Source organism: Garra rufa, chromosome 7 (assembly GCF_049309525.1).
Source record: "Garra rufa chromosome 7, GarRuf1.0, whole genome shotgun sequence".
Lineage (NCBI taxonomy): Eukaryota > Metazoa > Chordata > Actinopteri > Cypriniformes > Cyprinidae > Garra > Garra rufa.
Genome location: NC_133367.1, coordinates 43,784,851 through 43,803,782, shown reverse-complemented (window position 1 = coordinate 43,803,782; position 18,932 = coordinate 43,784,851). Strand labels below are relative to the sequence as shown.

The 18,932-nt window shown below is 37.0% G+C and overlaps 1 protein-coding gene across 3 annotated transcripts in view; it reads left to right on the top strand.

Moving 5' to 3' along the window:
* Positions 1–18,932, top strand: part of klc4 (kinesin light chain 4) — a 57,515-nt gene that overhangs the window by 841 nt on the left and 37,742 nt on the right. For all 3 annotated transcript variants that reach the window (XM_073844687.1, XM_073844688.1, XM_073844689.1), the window contains exons 2-4: positions 14,010–14,283; positions 14,469–14,699; positions 16,139–16,208. In XM_073844687.1, coding sequence (XP_073700788.1) covers positions 14,035–14,283; positions 14,469–14,699; positions 16,139–16,208 — 550 coding nt within the window. In that variant the 5' untranslated portion in view covers positions 14,010–14,034. The remainder of the gene's footprint in view (positions 1–14,009; positions 14,284–14,468; positions 14,700–16,138; positions 16,209–18,932) is intronic.

Here is an 18,932-nt window from a genome sequence, read left to right as displayed (position 1 = left end):
TTTCCAGCCAAAATATCTCAAAATTCTTAAATCAAGAAGATTTTTCTAAAAGAGGAAAAATTATTGTCTTGTTTTCAGAAAAAAAACCCAAGTCAAAATTAAGTGAGTTTTTGCTTTAGAACAAGCTAAATAATCTGCCAATGGGGTTAAGCAAAAAAATCCTATTTTTAAACAGAAAACAAGATTATTTTTCTTACCCCATTGGGTTCTTACCAAATATTTAGCTTGTTTCAAGCAAAAACAGTTAATTTTCACTTGTTTTTTTTTTTTTCTGAAACAAGAAAATAAATTTTACTCGTCTAGAAAATCCTTCTTGATTTAAGAATTTTGAGATATTTTGGCTGGAAACAAGACAAAAAAATCTAATCAAGAAAAACATTTTAGCAGTACATGAAGATTTTCGAAAATCTAAGTATTATGGCTTATTTAATCTGACTCCAGTAATAGAGATATTATTACAAAAATGCAGGAAATTAGAGAATGACACATTACAAACAAGATACATCGAATACAATGTAATGCATCTGCTGCACCGCAAACAATGTTGTCTTGTTTCCAGCCAAAATATCTCAAAATTCTTACATCAAGAAGATTTTTCTAAAAGAGGAAAAATTATTGTCTTGTTTTCAGAAAAAAAAAACAAGTCAAAATTAAGTGAGTTTTTGCTTAGAACAAGCAAAATCATCTGCCAATGGGGTAAGAAAAAAAATTGTATTTTTAAACAGAAAATAAGATTATTTTTCTTACCCCATTGGCAGATTATTTTGCTTGTTTGCTTGAATTTTTTTAGATATTTTAGCTGGAAACAAGACAAAAAATGTGTGTACAAGCGTCTGTAAGATGTCTCATGTAATTCAATGTGTTTCCATTTCTTTGTAAGTATTTGTGAAAAGTACTTTTTGAGTGAAAATGGTTTGAAAGTAAATCCTAAAAAATGCTTTTCTTACTTCGATTTTTTTGTCTTGTTTCCATCCAAAATATCTACAAATTCTGAAAACAAGAAGGATTTTCTAGACAAGTTAAAAATTATCGTCTTGTTTTCAGAAAAAAAAAACAAGTCAAACTGAAGTGCAGAGAGAAATAATCTAAGAAAAAAATAATCTTGTTTTCTGTTTGTAATAAGATTATTTTTCTTACCCCATTGGCAGATTATTGTGCTTGTTCTACACAAAAACTCACTTAATTTTGACTTGTTTTTTTCTGAAAAAAAGTAAATTTTTGCTTGTCTCGAAAATCCTTCTTGATTTAAGATTTTTTGATATTTTGGCTGGAAACCAGACAAAAACATTTTTTTCAGTTGTACATATTTTTTTCAGCCTTATTTTATACCTCTGAGTATGTTTTAACACATATTTCTGAATTAAAATACATTTTGATGGAGTGCATAAAGTCAAAAATGTCCTGATGAAGAAAATGAAGATAAATTAAGAAAAATCCTCACTACAAAAACTTAAAAAGAAAAATTGACATGATTATTTTATCACGAAAATATGTCAACAAAACTGCTTACTAATGTTTCTGAACAAACATTACAAACAAGATACATCGAATGCATTATAATGTAACACAGCATCTGCTGCACTGCAAACAACTTTGTCTTGTTCCCAGCCAAAATATCTCAAAATTATTAAATCAAGAAGGATTTTCTAGACAAGTAAAAAATATTTTCAAAAAAGTCAAAATTAAGTGAGTTTTTGCTTAGAACAAGCTAAATAATCTGCCAATGGGGTAAGAAAAAAAAATCTTATTTCAAACAGAAAACAAGATTATTTTGCTTGTTTCGGCCAAAAATGCACTTAATTTTGACTTGTTTTTTTCAGAAAACAAGATTTGTATTTTTAATTGTCTAGAAAATCCTTCTTGATTTAAGAACTTTTAAATATTTTGCCTGGAAACAAGACAAAAAATCGAAGTAAGAAAAGCATTTTTTGCCGTGAGTGCACTGTACAAATGTTTGGCAGGCGTCAGTTTTTACATACATTTTAAATCATGAACATCTTAAAAACATCTAATAGATGTCTGTTCGACATCTGATCCAATAGACGTATTGCAGATGAGCAAACTACGTCTTGCAGATGTAAATGCAGACGTCAATTTGCACAATTTTTTAAGCATTATACAATGATATAATGAACAGCACTGCAATAAATAACACTTAAAACGCTGATTTCTGAATTAAAATTCAGTTTGATATTGGTTTTGGAAGGCATACATTAAAAAAAAAATGCCTTGTTGGAAAAATTCTGCCAAAAAAAAAAAAAAAAAAAAAGAATTATTTTCTATTATAAGATACTTGGTTAAATTATTTTCAGCATGTTCACGGTAATGCGGTGCAACAAACATGCAGCAACATACAGAGAAAACATAAAACGCACGCACAACTTAGAAAAAGACACATAAACAAGATATACCCTTTATATTACAATTAATTCAACCAAGTTTATAAAAGTAAGCACTGTTTGCACAGTTTTTATGAATTAGAGACATACAAGATTCACAGTAAACAAATATATGAATGCTGTATGTTGTGTACATATATATATATATATATATATATACTTAAGACTTAAACTACTATATAAGCTATATTTTGAGTTAATCTCAGATTGTTTTGCATCTCACATCCCTACTGGCCCCTTTCTACATCAGGAGGAAGAGGTTTAGAGCGTTTGCCTGTAGGCACAGCCACTCCTTCCTTCAGCAAACAGTTCGTGTCAATAATGCAGACTAGATAAGAGCCACTTGCACGACACACTCAAGTCAGTGCTGAATTTTGCAGAGCATATGAGGGCAATAATGTTTGGATGTGCTGTTTAGTGTCTGCTAGTGCACTATGGATTGTTGCCAGGGCATTGCTAGTGCTTACATTTTTAGCTCTTCTAGCAGGTAAAAATGTTATTTTACATATATACTGTACGTAAGGGATAATGTACAGGCAGCCGGTAGTTATCGCAGAAATAAGCCCCGACAGTGTGATCAGGACCCGATGCGAAGCGGAGGGTCTTGTATCACACTGAAGGGGCTTATTTCGCGATAACTACAGGCTGCCTGTACATTATCCCGCTTATTACACGGCTACTTGCCACATAAGGAAAAAAACTGGACATGAATATGAATTTGAAACCTTTTATTGGCATATTTGTTTTAAATTAACATTTTTATCCTTCCGCGAAACGATATAGTACCACGTGACTAACATTCAAACTATGTACGTTAGTAAGACAATTTAAATAGATTAATGTCGAAATTTTCCATTGTTAATTGTGGTTGTCCAGTGTTTGTCACAAGATGGCGCCAAACGGTAATCTTTGTTGGCACGGAGGGATTTTAAACATACAAGTAGTACCGGCTATGTGTTATTACTTTGGAGCGGTGATTATTTGAAAAGAACGAACCTGCAAATGTCTCAACTGACCAATCAGAATCAAGCATTCCAAAGAGCCGTGTAATAAATGTAAGTAACAGCGCAGAAGACGGTTTAATAACTCAAAGCACCAAGGCTGAGCTATGAAATAATGAACCACAAATGAACAGTGTTTAGCAAAAACTACATTAAAAATGCAGTTCACACATGCATTCATGCATATACTGATATATATATATTTTATTGTAAAATTATCTCCAATGGTTAAAAAATAAGTATTTGTGAAATTTACTAGCAATTTGTAAGTGAAAATGATTTGAAAGTAAATCCTACATCTTGTTTTCACCTGTATTTTATATCTCTATTATGAGGAGTATGTTTTAACACATATTTCTAAATTAAAATTAATTTAGATATTTTTGAGGGCAAAAAGTCAAAAATGTCCTGATATCACAATGAAGAAAAAGCCTCTATACGAAAACTCTGAAAAAAAGAAGAAGAAAATATACATAACAATTATTTTATCACTGAAATATTTCAACAAAAAAAATGTGTTATTCATTCTATTTGTTAAGTTAAACCTCCCGAAGAAAAAAAAAAAAAAAAACACACACATTTAGGTCATACACACTTAAAAATAAAAGTGCTTTGAAAGGTTCTTCACAGCGATGCCACAGAAGAACCATTTTTGGTTCCACAAAGAACTTCTTTAAATAATCATCTCTTTCTTACCTTTTTATAATCTGAAGAACCTTCTTTCGCCACAAAGAAAGGTTCTTCAGATTTTATAGGTTCTTAATGGAACCATTTAGACAAAAAAGGTTTTTCTATGGCATTGTAAAACACCTTTTTTTAAGAGTGTATATCACCCCAAAACTAAAAGGAAGACATTTTTACCTATTTTAGCTAGAAACATAGAGAAAGTCAAATATTAGCATCGGTACAGTTTTCACATTATCACAACTATGAACAATGCTGTTCACAGTAACGTGGCGCAACCAAAATGCAGAGAAAACATAAAAGAGGAAACTATATCATAAAGATGTCCCTCATAATTGTGCGTCACGTCAACAGGTGTCTTAAAAAATGTGACCCGTTTATGACCAGGCAAGGTTAGTTCACATTGTAAAATGTCATGTGGTGCGACCTCCCAAAACATAGTGATATTTAGTTAGATTTTAGTTCAAAACAAGATGTGTTTGAGCTGTTAGGAATTTAAAGGGTTCATAGATTACGCTTTTACTTTTTTAACTTTAGTTAGTGTGTAATGTGGCTGTTACATAAACAACATCCGCAAAGTTATGATGCTCAGAGTTCAGTGCAAAGGGAGGAATTGCCTTTTACAGAAATTGCTTTTTAAGGCCTACAACAAACAGCGTAGGGACTACAATATGCTACACTCTTAAAAATAAAGGTGCTTTGAAAGGTTCTTCACTGCGATGCCATAGAAGAACCATTTTTGGTTCCACAAAGAACCATCTCTTTCTTACCTTTTTATAATCTGAAGAACCTCCTTTTGCCACAAAGAAGCTTTAGTGAAACAGAAAGGTTCTTCAGAATGTGTAAAGGTTCTTTATGGAACCATTTAGACTAAAAAAGGTTCTTCTATGGCATCGTGAAGCACCATTTTTAAGAGTGTACTGCCTGCATTCAATTAAAAAAAATGAAACAGGATAAAAATAGGGAATTGTGGGAATGTCAATTTATGGTTATTCACTGTAAATTTTACGTTCTTTTTCACTATTATACTCCCGTAAAATTGCATGCAATGTCCAACACAGTTTTTCACCGTATATAGAAGGGGAACTTACCGTTAACCATCTCACAGGCTTTTACCCTAGCATTTTACAGTTTTTTACCGTTATATTCACGGTCATTTTTTTACAGTGTTGATCGCCCCTTTTGAATTCAAACTTTTGCTGAAAATGGTTTCAAAGTTTTGTAAACTATACACAACCAATTTGAATACAACTTGGTGTTGGTGCATGTGTTTTGCATTTCATCTTTCCTTGTTTATTTCGGGCATTCTTATTTGTCATTGACCCAGATAGGTTTGAAGCATTCAGGTAAGGACTCGCCTGTAAAATGCATTAGAGGCCATTAATCACGCTTTAGCTCTAGCTCTCTGTTATTGAATTCAGAGTAATGAGACATTTAGGAAACAAACCCTTTCCCCATTGACTCATAATTGGTGAATCACAAAGCTGACTGTAATTTTTCATGAAACAACATACTGGGCATGTTCTAGCTGCCTTTGTATCAGGTTTCAGCACCTAGGGAATCAAAGCATTGATTGAAATCTTAGTTGGGTGTAGTAATACAAGACATGGAGCAGTTTGAAGACTGAATCCACTGGGTTGCATTTGGTCATAATGGCAGTGACAGAAGATTCTTCATAAGCCTTTGATGATGGGTTGTTTTGGAAAGACTTGGACACCTGGAAAGAGCAGAAGATGAGTCAGCATCTTTTAAATGCAGCACTGGCAATGGACTCTAGTGTTATTCATTATATTTGTGAAGTTAAATCTCCCAAAAACACATCCAGGGGTCCGTTCTTCGTACCTCGCTAACTAAGTTAGCTGGATTTGATTATTGATGATTTAGCATGATCTTGGATTGTTTGGTTCTTCGAAGCTCATCCTGGACTTGCTGTCATAGCAACAGCTCTGCAAGCTTAAACCTGCTCTGGAGCAGGTTTATTTCATGTAAACAGGATTTAGGCTGCGCTCCTGGCGGGTTATGATTGGTTGAAATGGCGAGGTCACATCTGATTGGTTAAAGAGCACGACTGACGCGGACTGACTCACGTGGGAAAAGAAAAGTATCTCGCAAGAAAGTGTATATATATGACAGGTTCCAAAAAATATTTGGCAGCACAACTGTTGATATTATCCAACATTGATCATTCTAATAATAAATCAGCATATTAGAATGATTCCTGAAGGATCGTGTGACACTTAAGACTGGAGTAACAGCTGATAAAAATTCAGCTTTTCATCACAGGAATAAATTCTATTTCAAAGTATGTTAAAATATATTAAAAAAACAAAAACATTATTTTATTTTGTAAAAACAATTTGCAATATTACTGTTTTTTTCTGTATTTTTAATTAAATAAATGCAGTCTTGATGAGCATAAGAGACTTCTTTAAAGACTATTACAAGTCTTACTGACCCCAAACTTTTGAACGGTAGTGTATAAAAAAATAAATAAAATAACATATCAAGGAAAAAACATGTAACATGGGCAGCATTAACGTATTTAATTTGTTCACTACTTTTTGCCAGCCCTCTCTCCTTGCTTTTCCAGCCTTTGCAGTTTTCCCTTGCGTTTTAATTAAACTCTGAAACTCCTGAAATCCCTCAATCAAGAGTTCTTGCTCTGCTGCAGAAAAATACTGAGCGCGCTCCTTCGTCATGTTCGCCGACCAATCAAAGAGTTGCCCATCAATGTTTCTACTATCGATACGTAGCCCCTTTTAAGCCACCCAGTGATCTCAAATAACTTCATCCAGCTATACTAATCATCAACAACAGGTGCGTTCGGAGAACCGGAATAGCCAGCTCATAGTTAGCGCGATGATTTGATCTTGGAAGTGTCATTTGATCCTGGATGTAGTAAGCGAGGTACGAAGAACGGACCCCAGGTCATACACTCTTACAAATAAAGGTGCTTTAAAAGGTTCTTTACAGCGATACCATAGAAGAACTATTTTTGGGTCCGCAAAGAGCCATCTCTTTCTTACCTTTTTAAAATCTGAAGAACCTTTTTTGCCACAAAGAACCTTTTGTGAGACAGTTGTTAAAGGTTCTTTATGGAACCATTTAGACAAAAAAAAGGTTCTTCTATGGCATCGTGAAGCACCTTTATTTTTAAGAGTGTATTTTACCCCAAAATCAAAAGGAAGAAATTCAAACGATTTTAGTTAAAAACTACAGAAAGTCTATTATTAGCTAGCCTGGCTATCACCAGACCACGTTATGACTTCGTCATGATTCGTGGTCTGGGAACCACATGTTCATTTTCTCGTATTTGAGGCGTGGTTTACGAATGCCAAGAGCCGTTTATTGGGCGATACGAATGTCTATCAAATGCGCCTGTGCGTAGCTCATAGCCAATCGTTTCAATTATACCGGATGACGTATGTAGAGCGAACGCCTAAAGTTGCTCTTTTTTTTCAAAATAAACTTGCGTTCTAAACTACTTAGAACACTATACCGTGTCTACACCGGACGCGGCAGTTGCCGCACCGCAACAGCTAAAGTCTGTCTACACTGGACGCGACAAGGCGACCGTTGCAAATCATTTAAACTTTTGTGTGGGCACGTCATAAATAGAACGCGGCAGCAGATTACAGTCGGGATTTGCCGTGTCTCGCCGCATCCAATGTAGACAGCATAATAGGTTCTAATGTCATTTGTCGCGTCGGGTCACGCCGCTCGCGTCCGGTGTAGACACGAAAGATAACCGCGGCTGCTGCCGTGCTGGATCCATAGTAACAAACTGCTTCGGTGAGTCGCATAGAAGGCGTCATCGTCTTGCTGCTCCCTCCCCGTTCTGTGATTGGTTCCCTATCTTAGGTGAAAATTAGGTCCATGGTTTCCAGACTGACTAGAAGCGTGAATAAAATCGCGCTGCGCAAGGCAGTATGGGGACACCCAGGCTAATTATTAGCATGGTAGAGTCTTTACATTATCATTAATATAAGTATCCGAAGCATTTTTTGTCATTACAGATGTCAGGTGATTTTTATTAAATCCGCATAATAGAGCATCCAATGCTATTACGTAACACTGATAATACAATAAACATATTCTTTTTTTTCATTATAGTAATGACAGTAATAAATAATGGGATTTTTTTGCATTACGGTAATGAGGGCTAAAATTACAATGTACAATCTTCATTTTCTAATTTTTAATTTTTAACCTGTAATGTTTATCGTACTAAAATCAAGGAGCGTTTTTTTCATTAGTGTTAGTCATAACATAATGCTAAACTAATAATGTTAGTTTTAATAGCACAGCCATGCTGGAATAATATCTGCTTTGTGTTTTCCATCTCTCAGATTCGATTACTGACTCAATATTTGAGTTCTATTTCTGTGTCTTTGTTGCCATGGATATTAGAGAGGGATGACTGGTTAGTTCAGTAGAAGCTGGAATACATTCACTCACTCTGAACAGATTGTAGGCGTTTGGCGACTTTGTAAATGGTTACAGAGGAAAAACTGGGCATCATATACTAAACGACTGAAGTTCACATGCTTTCTAGTTTTCACAGTGTGTTCCAAACACAACAAACTTATGCAGAAACATGTGTCAGGTTGCTAGGAGACATGTGACATATGAAAACAATATGCAATGAAACAAACGACTCAAAATATCAAACATGACTGGATGAAATTATAGTCTGAAGCTAAAGCAGTCTGTTTGTGACCATTATAGACAACCAGATTTTTAAAAAAATATTTCAAGTTTGTTTTGAACTCAGATTTGGAGAAATGTAGCATTGCATCACTTGCTTACCAATGGATCCTCTGCAGTGAATGGGTGCCGTCAGAATTAGAGTCCAAACAGCTGATAATAATCCACCTGTGAAGCAAAAACCTGCATGATTGTAAGAAACAAATGCATCAATAAAACGTTTTGACTTTAAACAGTTGCTTTCGACTAAAATACAAGTCCATAATTCATAATAACGCTTTTTCCAGTGCAAAAACCGATCATGTATTTTGACCAGAAGCAGTAGTTTGAAGTTAAAATCGTCTTAGTGATAGATTCGTTTCTTACAAACACGCAGATTCTGGCTTTACAAGATGTTAACTGGTGGACTGGAGTAGTGTGGATTACTTGTGGATTATTGTGATGTTTTTATCAGCTGTTTGGACTCAACCTCTGACGGCACCCATTCACTGCAGATGATGCATTGGTGAGAAAGTGATGCAATGCTATATTTTTCCAAATCTGTTGAAGAAACAAAGTCATCCACATCTTGGATGGCCTGAGGATAAGCACATTTTAAGCAGTTTTTCTTTTTTCGTTTTTTTAGTGTAAACGATTCCTTTAATGTTGTAGTTTACAATAAAGCCTGAACAGGTGGGATTTTTATTTCAAATAGCTGTGGCTAGTCTTACAGTAGTTGTTCCTTTCTGGTTAATTATTAATAGAGGACTAGCAGCAGAGCAAGGTCTAACTTGTAAGTAAATGATTTTCATTGAGGAAATTAACAGGTAAACGGCATAGTCACAATTAACATGAATGTGATTCTTTGTATATTGTGTCTGATTTCATCACACTGTTGTACACTGTTGATGCATTATAGAACATTTAATCATTGTTGTACTTTAATAAATGAATATTGTAAGACATAAAGGACTATTGTCTGTCATGTGATTGGTCAGTGTTTTGGATGCAAGGCTTTATTGATTGAGCAGGATCACGTGATCTACTGGAGGCTGAATGGATGGGTATTACAGCATTAGACTGATGTTGTCAGGGTGAAGTGAAAATGCTTTACATGCTGCAGATGTAAAACTACTGTTGTGAATCTTGGTTGATTTATAGCATACAGGTAATTGTGACTGATCATCACTCCTTATATCCTTTGTTTCCTTTATATTTTTATTAAACTTGCTGTTCAAGATTGATATACAAACAAGATAAGAAGCACACTATATTTGTTCCATAACAGTTATTACACAATTTGTAAATGTATTGGTACCAGTCACTAGCTTATAAATTGTTTTTGTCATCATCTAATGCTGTAACACGCGCTTCCGTTTTCCGTTGCATTATGTTTTGTTTCAGTCAGCTGGTCTGTAAGTCATGAGTTCACTCTCTTGTTTAGTCAGTCATCCTGTTCACCTGTTGTCTGATTAATTATTTTATTAGTTCCCTTTGTGCTTTTAAGCCCTCAGTTCTCTTTTAGTCTCTGTCGTTCTCATTTATCGATTGTGGTTTTCTCAAGTGGTTCCTGTTTCCTGAGCACTTTGATTAAGGGTACTTGCACACTAGCACGTTTGGTGTGCACCTGGGTTCGTTTGACGTCAGAGTTCTGAACGTTTGGCTAGTGTGAGAACTGTCGAGCAAATGCGGGTGCGCACCAAGGTACCGAACCCGAGACTACCTGAGTTCGGTTGCACTCTAACTGTGTTGCGGTTCGCATGAATATGAAAGCAACACGGACTCGAATGTTAGATGATTACAATGTATGTACTTAAATAAAACACATGTAAGAGAGAATAGTGTTGATGAGCCTGCAGTGTATTCGTGCACTGCAAGTGCAATCAGCTGCAAATTAATGTCAATCAGTCATATCGTCAAAATAGTCTGTTTGCAGGCAGCAGAAAGCAGTCTAAATGCGACACACATACAGTAAACCAAGGTGTGGTTTGCTTCGCTAAACAATAATAATGACGTAATTTGAACGCAAATGCGCCAGGGTTTGACAGAATGAAGTTGAGTGTGAAACCAGACCAACGCTGTGGGGGGTACCAGGAACAAGCGAGCCCGGGATCGGAAAATCCCAGGATCTGTAGAAGCCACCTAAAAGTATATTTTCTTACTATTCCTTGTTGAAAGAGTTTCTACAATAATCACATTAGGTAACAGAAGAATGGACCGAAAAAGTTTCTTGAGGCATTTTTCTTTCTTTTATTTTGGTCTCTGGTTTTTTTCCTCCTCACCCATGGACCTGCTCTGCCTGGAGCAGTAGGACTGTTCACATGAGGACCATACCAGGGACTTTTTAGATCTGATGTTCCTCACACGTTATCGTAACCACACACTAAGGTCTAAGGCACACCTTCCAGCAAAAGGTTTTTTGCCACTTTCGTGGAGTGGGTTCTGGTGAACAACAATTCAGCGTTCACCATCTGCCTCGCGGAGGATGATTTTACTGGTTCCAGGTTAAGAGGTCAGCCAGCTACCTTTCTTGTGCTTCACGGAGCTTATGCCAGAGCTCACGGCAAACACAGAGCCTGTGCCTGCTGCAATGATAGAGGCAGGCTTATCACCTGGAAGCCCAAGCCCGATTTAACATCTGACCAGGTGCGGGAGCAGAGGGTGTCCCAATTTCTCCTGTCTCCTGGTTCTGTCCAGTTCTGAATTTCCTAAGTCTCCGCCCAGCTCCTGTTCTCCTGGATTCAGACTCCCACTTCTTCTCCTATAACCAGCTGCTTCCTTGGCCCTGCCTCGGTTGGTTCCTGTCAGTGCCATCCAGGTGCTCTGATTCGCCTTGTGCCTTCCAGTCTCCACCTGGCCTATAAAATAATTAATGTTTTTGAAGAGGATGTGTTTCTTATTCTCTCGTCTTCACCAGTTCCGTCAAGTCCTGAGTCTTCTATGTCTCCTGAGCCTCCACTGGTTTCACCTGGCCCTGAATCTCCTGGGTTACACCCAGGGTTAAATCTTCTTCATCTCCACTGGTTCTGTCCAGTTCTGAGTCTCCGATGTCTCCTAAGTCTCCGCTGGTTCCGCTCAGCCCTGAATCTCCCGTGTCTCAGCTAGTTCCGCCCAGCTCATGTGTTGCCTCCTGGATTCCCTCTCCCACTTTCTCTCCTAAAACCAGCTAGTTCCTTGGCCCTGCCTCTGCTGGTTCCTGTCAGTCCCTGAGCTCACCCACAGTCAGCGCCATCCAGGCGCTCTGATTCACCTTGTGCCTTCCAGTCTCCAGCTCCAGCTGGCATATGATATAATTGATGTTTTTTGAAGAGATTGTGTCCCGTTTTCTCCTGTCTCCACCAGTTCTGTCCTGTCTTGAGTCTTCTATGTCTTCTGAGCCTTCACTGGTTCTGCCAAGCCCTAAATCTCCTGAGTCTCTGTTGGTTCCACCCAGGCCTGAATCTCCTGGGTCTCTGCTGGTTCCGGCTATCCCTGAATCTCCTCCATATTCTCCTGTGTTACCTCACAGCCTCACTCTCCTGCCTCCTCTCCTAAAACCAGCTGGTTCCTTAGCCCTGCCTCCGCTGGTTCCTGTCAGTCCCCTCAGCTCACCCACAGTCAGCGCCATGCAGGCACTCTGATTCGCTTCGTGCCTTTCAGTCTCTAGCTTCAGCTGACCTATGAAATTATTGATGTTTTTGAAGAGGATGCATCCCTATTTCTCCCGTTTCCACTGGTTCCACCCAGTCATGAATCTCCTGGGTCTCAGCTGGTTCTGCACAGCCCTGAATCTCCTGAGTCTCTGCTGTTTCTGCCCAGCCCTGAATCTCCTCCATCTTTGCTTGTTCTGCCCTCCTGTGTTCCCTTACAGACTCCCTGTCCCACTTCCTTTCCTAAAACCAGCTGATTCCTCGCCTTGCCTCTGCTGGTTCCTGTCAGTCCCTCAGCTCAACCTCAGTTTGTGCCATCAGAGCACTCTGATCACTCTCAGGCCATACAGTCTTCAGTTCCACCTTTGCATGTTAATCCCCTGACTTCACCTCCAGCCACTTAGCCCCGGACTTCAACTCAGCCCTCCGACCAATCAGATCTGCCTTGGCTCCACGTGCCCTCATCTCTACCGCCATGGGATTCCACTCCTCTGGCTTCACCCTGTCCCTCTATCCTTCTTGCTTCATCAGGCTCCTCCTTCCATCCGACTCCACCTTGGTCCTCAGTCACGTTGGCTCCACCCTGGTCATTTAAGTCCATGCCTCCACCTTGACTCATGAGCTATCAGCTTCACCTTGGCCATCTAGGCCTGTGTTGTCACCCTGGCTCTGTGTCTGCTCGGCTCCCACTGGATCTCATTCCCCACCTGCTTCATCAAGTCATTGATACCATGACTCCTTCCACCACTGTCTCTTCTGCTCCTGGCTTTTTTCTGGATCCCTTCACCCTCTTCTCCCCAATTGACTTGTTTATTAGACTTGGATTTGTTTTTCCCCACTCCAGCTCCACGCCCTCCTTCAGAACCCTGTGCTCCCTCATCAGTTGGACTACAGTATTTTACGGCACATATATGCTGTGTTTTCTGTCGCATTATGTTTTGTTTCAGTCAGTCAGTCTGTGTTCATGAGTTCCTTCCCTTGTTTAGTCAGTTATCCTGTTCACCTGTTGTCTGATTAATTATTTTATTAGCTCCTTTTGTTTGGTTAATTCTTAAAAGCCCTCAGTTCTCTCTTAGTTTCTGTTAGTTCTCATTTGTAGATTATGGTTTCCTCCTAAGTTGTTCCTGTCTTTATTAACCACATTATGTAACAAATGCTTACTTTAAAAACACTAATAATTTAAAAGGACTGTTAAAGAAGTGTCATCTTTAGCACATATAAAATTTAATATTGATTTTTCATGATGCATATTATAAAGTTGTGGTGCCTACATTCCCCAATAGTATTTAAAGTTTTTAGAATCTTAGATCTTATAGATCTTAAATCTTTAGAATCTTTAGAAGCTCTGAAATACTGAATCTGTAGAAATTGTGATTTGGAAGTTAAAATAATTGTAAAATCCTGCTTGTCAAATTTTCTATAAATGTTTGTTGGATTTTTGTCTTTTTGTTTTGACATTTAAGCAGATTTGTTGCCAATTCTAGAACTGGATTAACATGTTTGACATTGCATTGCAATTTAAAGTGCACCAATAATGAACAATGATGAGATATAATTGAAATAATTCTTACACCATTCCCACACCCTTAACTGTGTGACTTTTCCTTCAGGCGGCCACCTGACCTCCATCAGAGCATGTCCACAATGGTTTACCCCCATGAGGAGAGACTAGAGAAGCTGACACAGGAGGAGATCATCTCCAGCACTAAACTGGTGATTCAGGGTCTGGAAGCTCTCAAGAGCGAGCACAACTCCATCTTGCAGAGTCTGGTGGAGACCATCAAGTGCTTGAAGAAAGATGAGGAGGCCAGTTTGGTTCATGAGAAGTCTAACTTGCTGCGCAAGTCTGTGGAGATGATTGAGCTGGGCCTGGGTGAAGCGCAGGTGAGGGACGACGTCATTATGAGGTGGCTGAGATGGGGTGAATAAATCATTGAATTTTCAGATTACAGTACCATATTTTCTGGAAAATTGGTCACACATGACGATAAGTCACAAATGCTCTGTTGAGAGTAAAGAATCACAGATAAGTGGCACAGGTGTTTTAAGAGTCATAATAATGTGTTCAGGTGATGATGGCCCTGTCCAACCACTTGAACGCAGTGGAGTCGGAGAAGCAGAAGCTGCGGGCTCAAGTGCGTCGGCTGTGTCAGGAGAACCAGTGGCTGAGGGATGAGCTGGCCAACACCCAGCAGAAACTCCAGAAGAGCGAACAGAACGTCGCCCAGCTGGAAGAGGAGAAGAAACATCTGGAGTTCATGAACCAGCTCAAGAAATATGATGATGGTGTCTCACCAGTGGTGAGTTTCTGTGGGGTGGAACATCATATACTGGCACAAGGAAAGCACCAGAATCATGCAAATATCATGTAAATTATATTCACTTGACATGTATTTTTATTTTTAAATATTGTAGGAAATAATATCTAAAGAGGCCCAATTTTACACTACAGTAAGACACTTCATGGTGCCAGGTTCAACTTCTAGTGTTGTATACTAAAGATAAAACTACACCTAATATTCAAAGATTTTAAAGCTGAAAGAAAGAAACCAAATATGATATTAACCGTTTTGGCGCCAGCGTTTTTTTTGGACATCAAGATTTCAAAAGCCTGTGGCTTGAAAGGGCTTAAAGATAGAGATCTACTGTAAATTAGAAAAATGTTGGGCATGACCGAAAGTTTATTTGGGGTGTAAATATACATCTAATTTGCATATTATGATGTCATCAGGGGGGCGGCGATCTTGAATTTCATAATATTTAGCAAATAGTAGATTGAATTGAATTTTTTTTGTCTTTTTTATCTTAATTCCAAATGATCAGAAAAGAGAAAACAGGAAAAAAATTACTAAGTTATTACTATATTACTATACTTTATAGAAGTAAAATGCATGTAAACAGCAGCCAACTTCTTGATCATTTCATCAGTAATATTCAGGAAATAATAGATTTTAATTTTAGTTATTCAGCAAATCAAGTCAAACTAAATGAAAAACGATAAATGTTGCAGTTTATGTTTTTTTTTTTCTAATCTTTATTTTATTTCATTTAAAGTTTTTGGTTTTAGATAACTAAAATAACCAACATACCCAACGTATCCTTTGATCTCTTTTGATCTTGTGTTCATTTTAATACATTTACACATCATTTACTAAAATAAAAACTAAATTACAATCTTTCTGGTGCTAGAAACCATGACTAACATTCTAAGTGGACTTATAAATGGATAAAAGGAGAACTTTTCTGGCTTAAATCTCCGCTGCAGCTATAGCCTGACTTTTCTTGGGAAGTGAGCCACGTCCTTCTTCCTGTAAGTGTAGCCAGCATTGATTTATTGTCCGTGTGAACAGATGACTCCGTTTTGCTGGATAGAGATGTTAGAAAGAAGATCCTCATCGTTACTGTGTGATAAATTAGTAAGTTGAATTCCCTGGCAAATAGAAAGTCCTCTCCTTTACTTCAGTCCAATGTTTTTCTTTTTTTTCCACAGTGGAAGCATTTAAAGACACTCTATCTGTTAAACTGACAGTTGCCTCCAGCTTGTCATTTATATTTCATGAAGGGCTGTTTCGTGCAGTTGCTTCCTGAATTAATGGAGCCATTAAAATTTTAAGTCTCTAATAACAGTCATGCATGGACAGAGATGCAATTGACTCTAGAAATGATCTGAGTTTATATTTATTATATAAACAAGAACTATGCTAAATTTTCAATCTTTTTTGTTTTTGTTCTGTTTAAGGAAGAGAAAAATAGTGAGACTCCCAAAGATGCCCTTGACGATTTGTTTCCCAATGATGAAGACGACCAGGGTAAGGAAGTACAAAAATGACATGATATAGTAATCACTCTTATTCTACGTCACAACTAGAACAATAATGTTATATGACTTTTGATATTTGGCCACAGTTTTGTGATTAAAGTGAAATTGTGACGAAATCTCATAGGAACCTCAATTTTTGTGATATCAACTTCAAATTTGAAACACAACTTGGTTAGACATATGACTATGGCTATGGCAATATATAAATATATATTGTATTAAATATTTAGAAATTAAAACAAAAGTTTAGTTCAGTGCATTTGCTTTACAGCAGAATTAAACTTATTTGTAAAAACAGTCTTAAGTAGTAGTCTTCAGTAAATCAAGTTAAACTGAATGAAAACAATAAATGTTGCCGTTTAAGGTTTATTTCTAATTAAGTTGGCTTAAGTAATAACTTGCTAATGATGTTAGAATCATGCTAACAACTTGCTAATCATGCTAGAATCATGCTATCAACATGCTAATCATGCTAGAAACATCCTAACAACATAACAACTTGCTAATCATGCTAGAAGCATGCTATCAACATGCTAATCATGCTAGTAACATACCAATCATGCTAGAAACATCCTAACAACATAACAACTTGCTAATCATGCTAGAAACATGCTAACAACATGCTAATCATGTTAGACACATGCTGGCAACTTGATAACCACGCTAACAACTTGTTAATCATGCTACAAGCATGCTATCAACATGCTAATCATGCTAGTACATACCAATCATGCTAGAAACATCCTAACAACATAACAACTTGCTAATCATGCTAGAAACATGCTAACAACATGCTAATCATGCTAGTAACATACCAATCATGCCAGAAACATCCTAACAACGTAACAACTTGCTAATCATGCTAGAAACATGCTATCAACATGCTAATCATGCTAGTAACATACCAATCATGCCAGAAACATCCTAACAACGTAACAACTTGCTAATCATGCTAGAAACATGCTAACAACATGCTAATCATGTTAGATACATGCTAGCAACTTGATAACCATGCTAGAAGCATTCTATCAACATGCTAATCATGCTAGTAACATACCAATCATGCTAGAAACATCCTAACAACATAACAACTTGCTAATCATGCTAGAAACATGCTAACAACATGCTAATCATGTTAGATACATGCTAGCAACTTGATAACCATGCTAGAAGCATGCTATCTACATGCTAATCATGCTAGTAACATACCAATCATGCTAGAAACATCCTAACAACATAACAACTTGCTAATCATGCTAGTAACATACCAATCATGCTAGAAACATCCTAACAACATAACAACTTGCTAATCATGCTAGAAACATCCTAACAACATAACAACTTGTCAATCATGCCAGAAACACGCTAGCAACATGTTAATAATGTTGGACATATGCTAGCAACTTGCTAACCATGCTAGAAACATGCTAACAACATGCTAATCATGTTAGACATGCTAGAAACTTGATAACCATGCTAGAAGCATGCTATCAACATGCTAATCATGCTAGTAACATACCAATCATGCTAGAAACATCCTAACAACATAACAACTCGCTAATCATGCTAGAAACATGCTAACAACATGCTAATCATGTTAGACACATGCTAGCAACTTGATAACCATGCTAGAAGCATGCTATCAACATGTTAATCATGCTAGTAACATACCAATCATGCTAGAAACATCCTAACAACATAACAACTTGCTAATCATGCTAGAAACATACTAACAACATGCTAATCATGTTAGACACATGCTAGCAACTTGATAACCATGCTAACAACTTGTTAATCATGCTAGAAGCGTGCTATCAACATGCTAATCATGCTAGTAACATACCAATCATGATAGAAACATCTTAACAAAATAAACTATTTGCTAATCATGCTAGAAACATGCTAACAACATGCAACAACTTGTCAATCATGCCAGAAACACGCTAGCAACATGTTAATAATGTTGGACATATGCTAGCAACTTGCTAACCATGCTAGAAACATTCTATCAACATACTAATAATGCTAGCAACATGCTTGCAACTTGTTTATCGTGCTAGAAACATGCTATCAACATACTAATCATGTTAGAAACATCTTAACAACATGCTAACAACTTGCTATAAACATGCTATTAACTTGCTAATGATGCTAGAATCATGCTAACAACATGGTAACAACATGTTAATCATGCTAGAAACAATGCTAACAACATACCAATCATGTTAAAAACATGCTATCGACATGTAAATAATGTTAGAAACATGCTTGTAACATGCTAATCATGTTAAAAACATGCTAGTAACTTGGTAATCATGCTAGAAACTTGCTAATCATGCTATAATCATGCTATAAATAGGCTACCAACATGTTAATCATGCGGGAAACATGCTAGCCACATGCTAGTCATGCTAACAACAGGCTAGTAACATGTTAATCATGGTAAAAACATGCTAACAACATGCTAGTAACATGTTAACAATGCTGGAAACATGCTAGCAACATGCTAGTCATGCTAGAAACATGCTATCTATCTATTGATTTATCAAACATTAAGCTTTTAAACTACTTTAAACTTATAACTATTTCAGACTGAAAACCGTCAAACTTAAAACTTGGAAATCTTTAAAAAAAAAATTAACTTTTCAAACTTTTTCAAACTTTCTGGTCCATCTTTCTTAAGCCAACTTCAAAGTTTGTCTTGACAAACTTT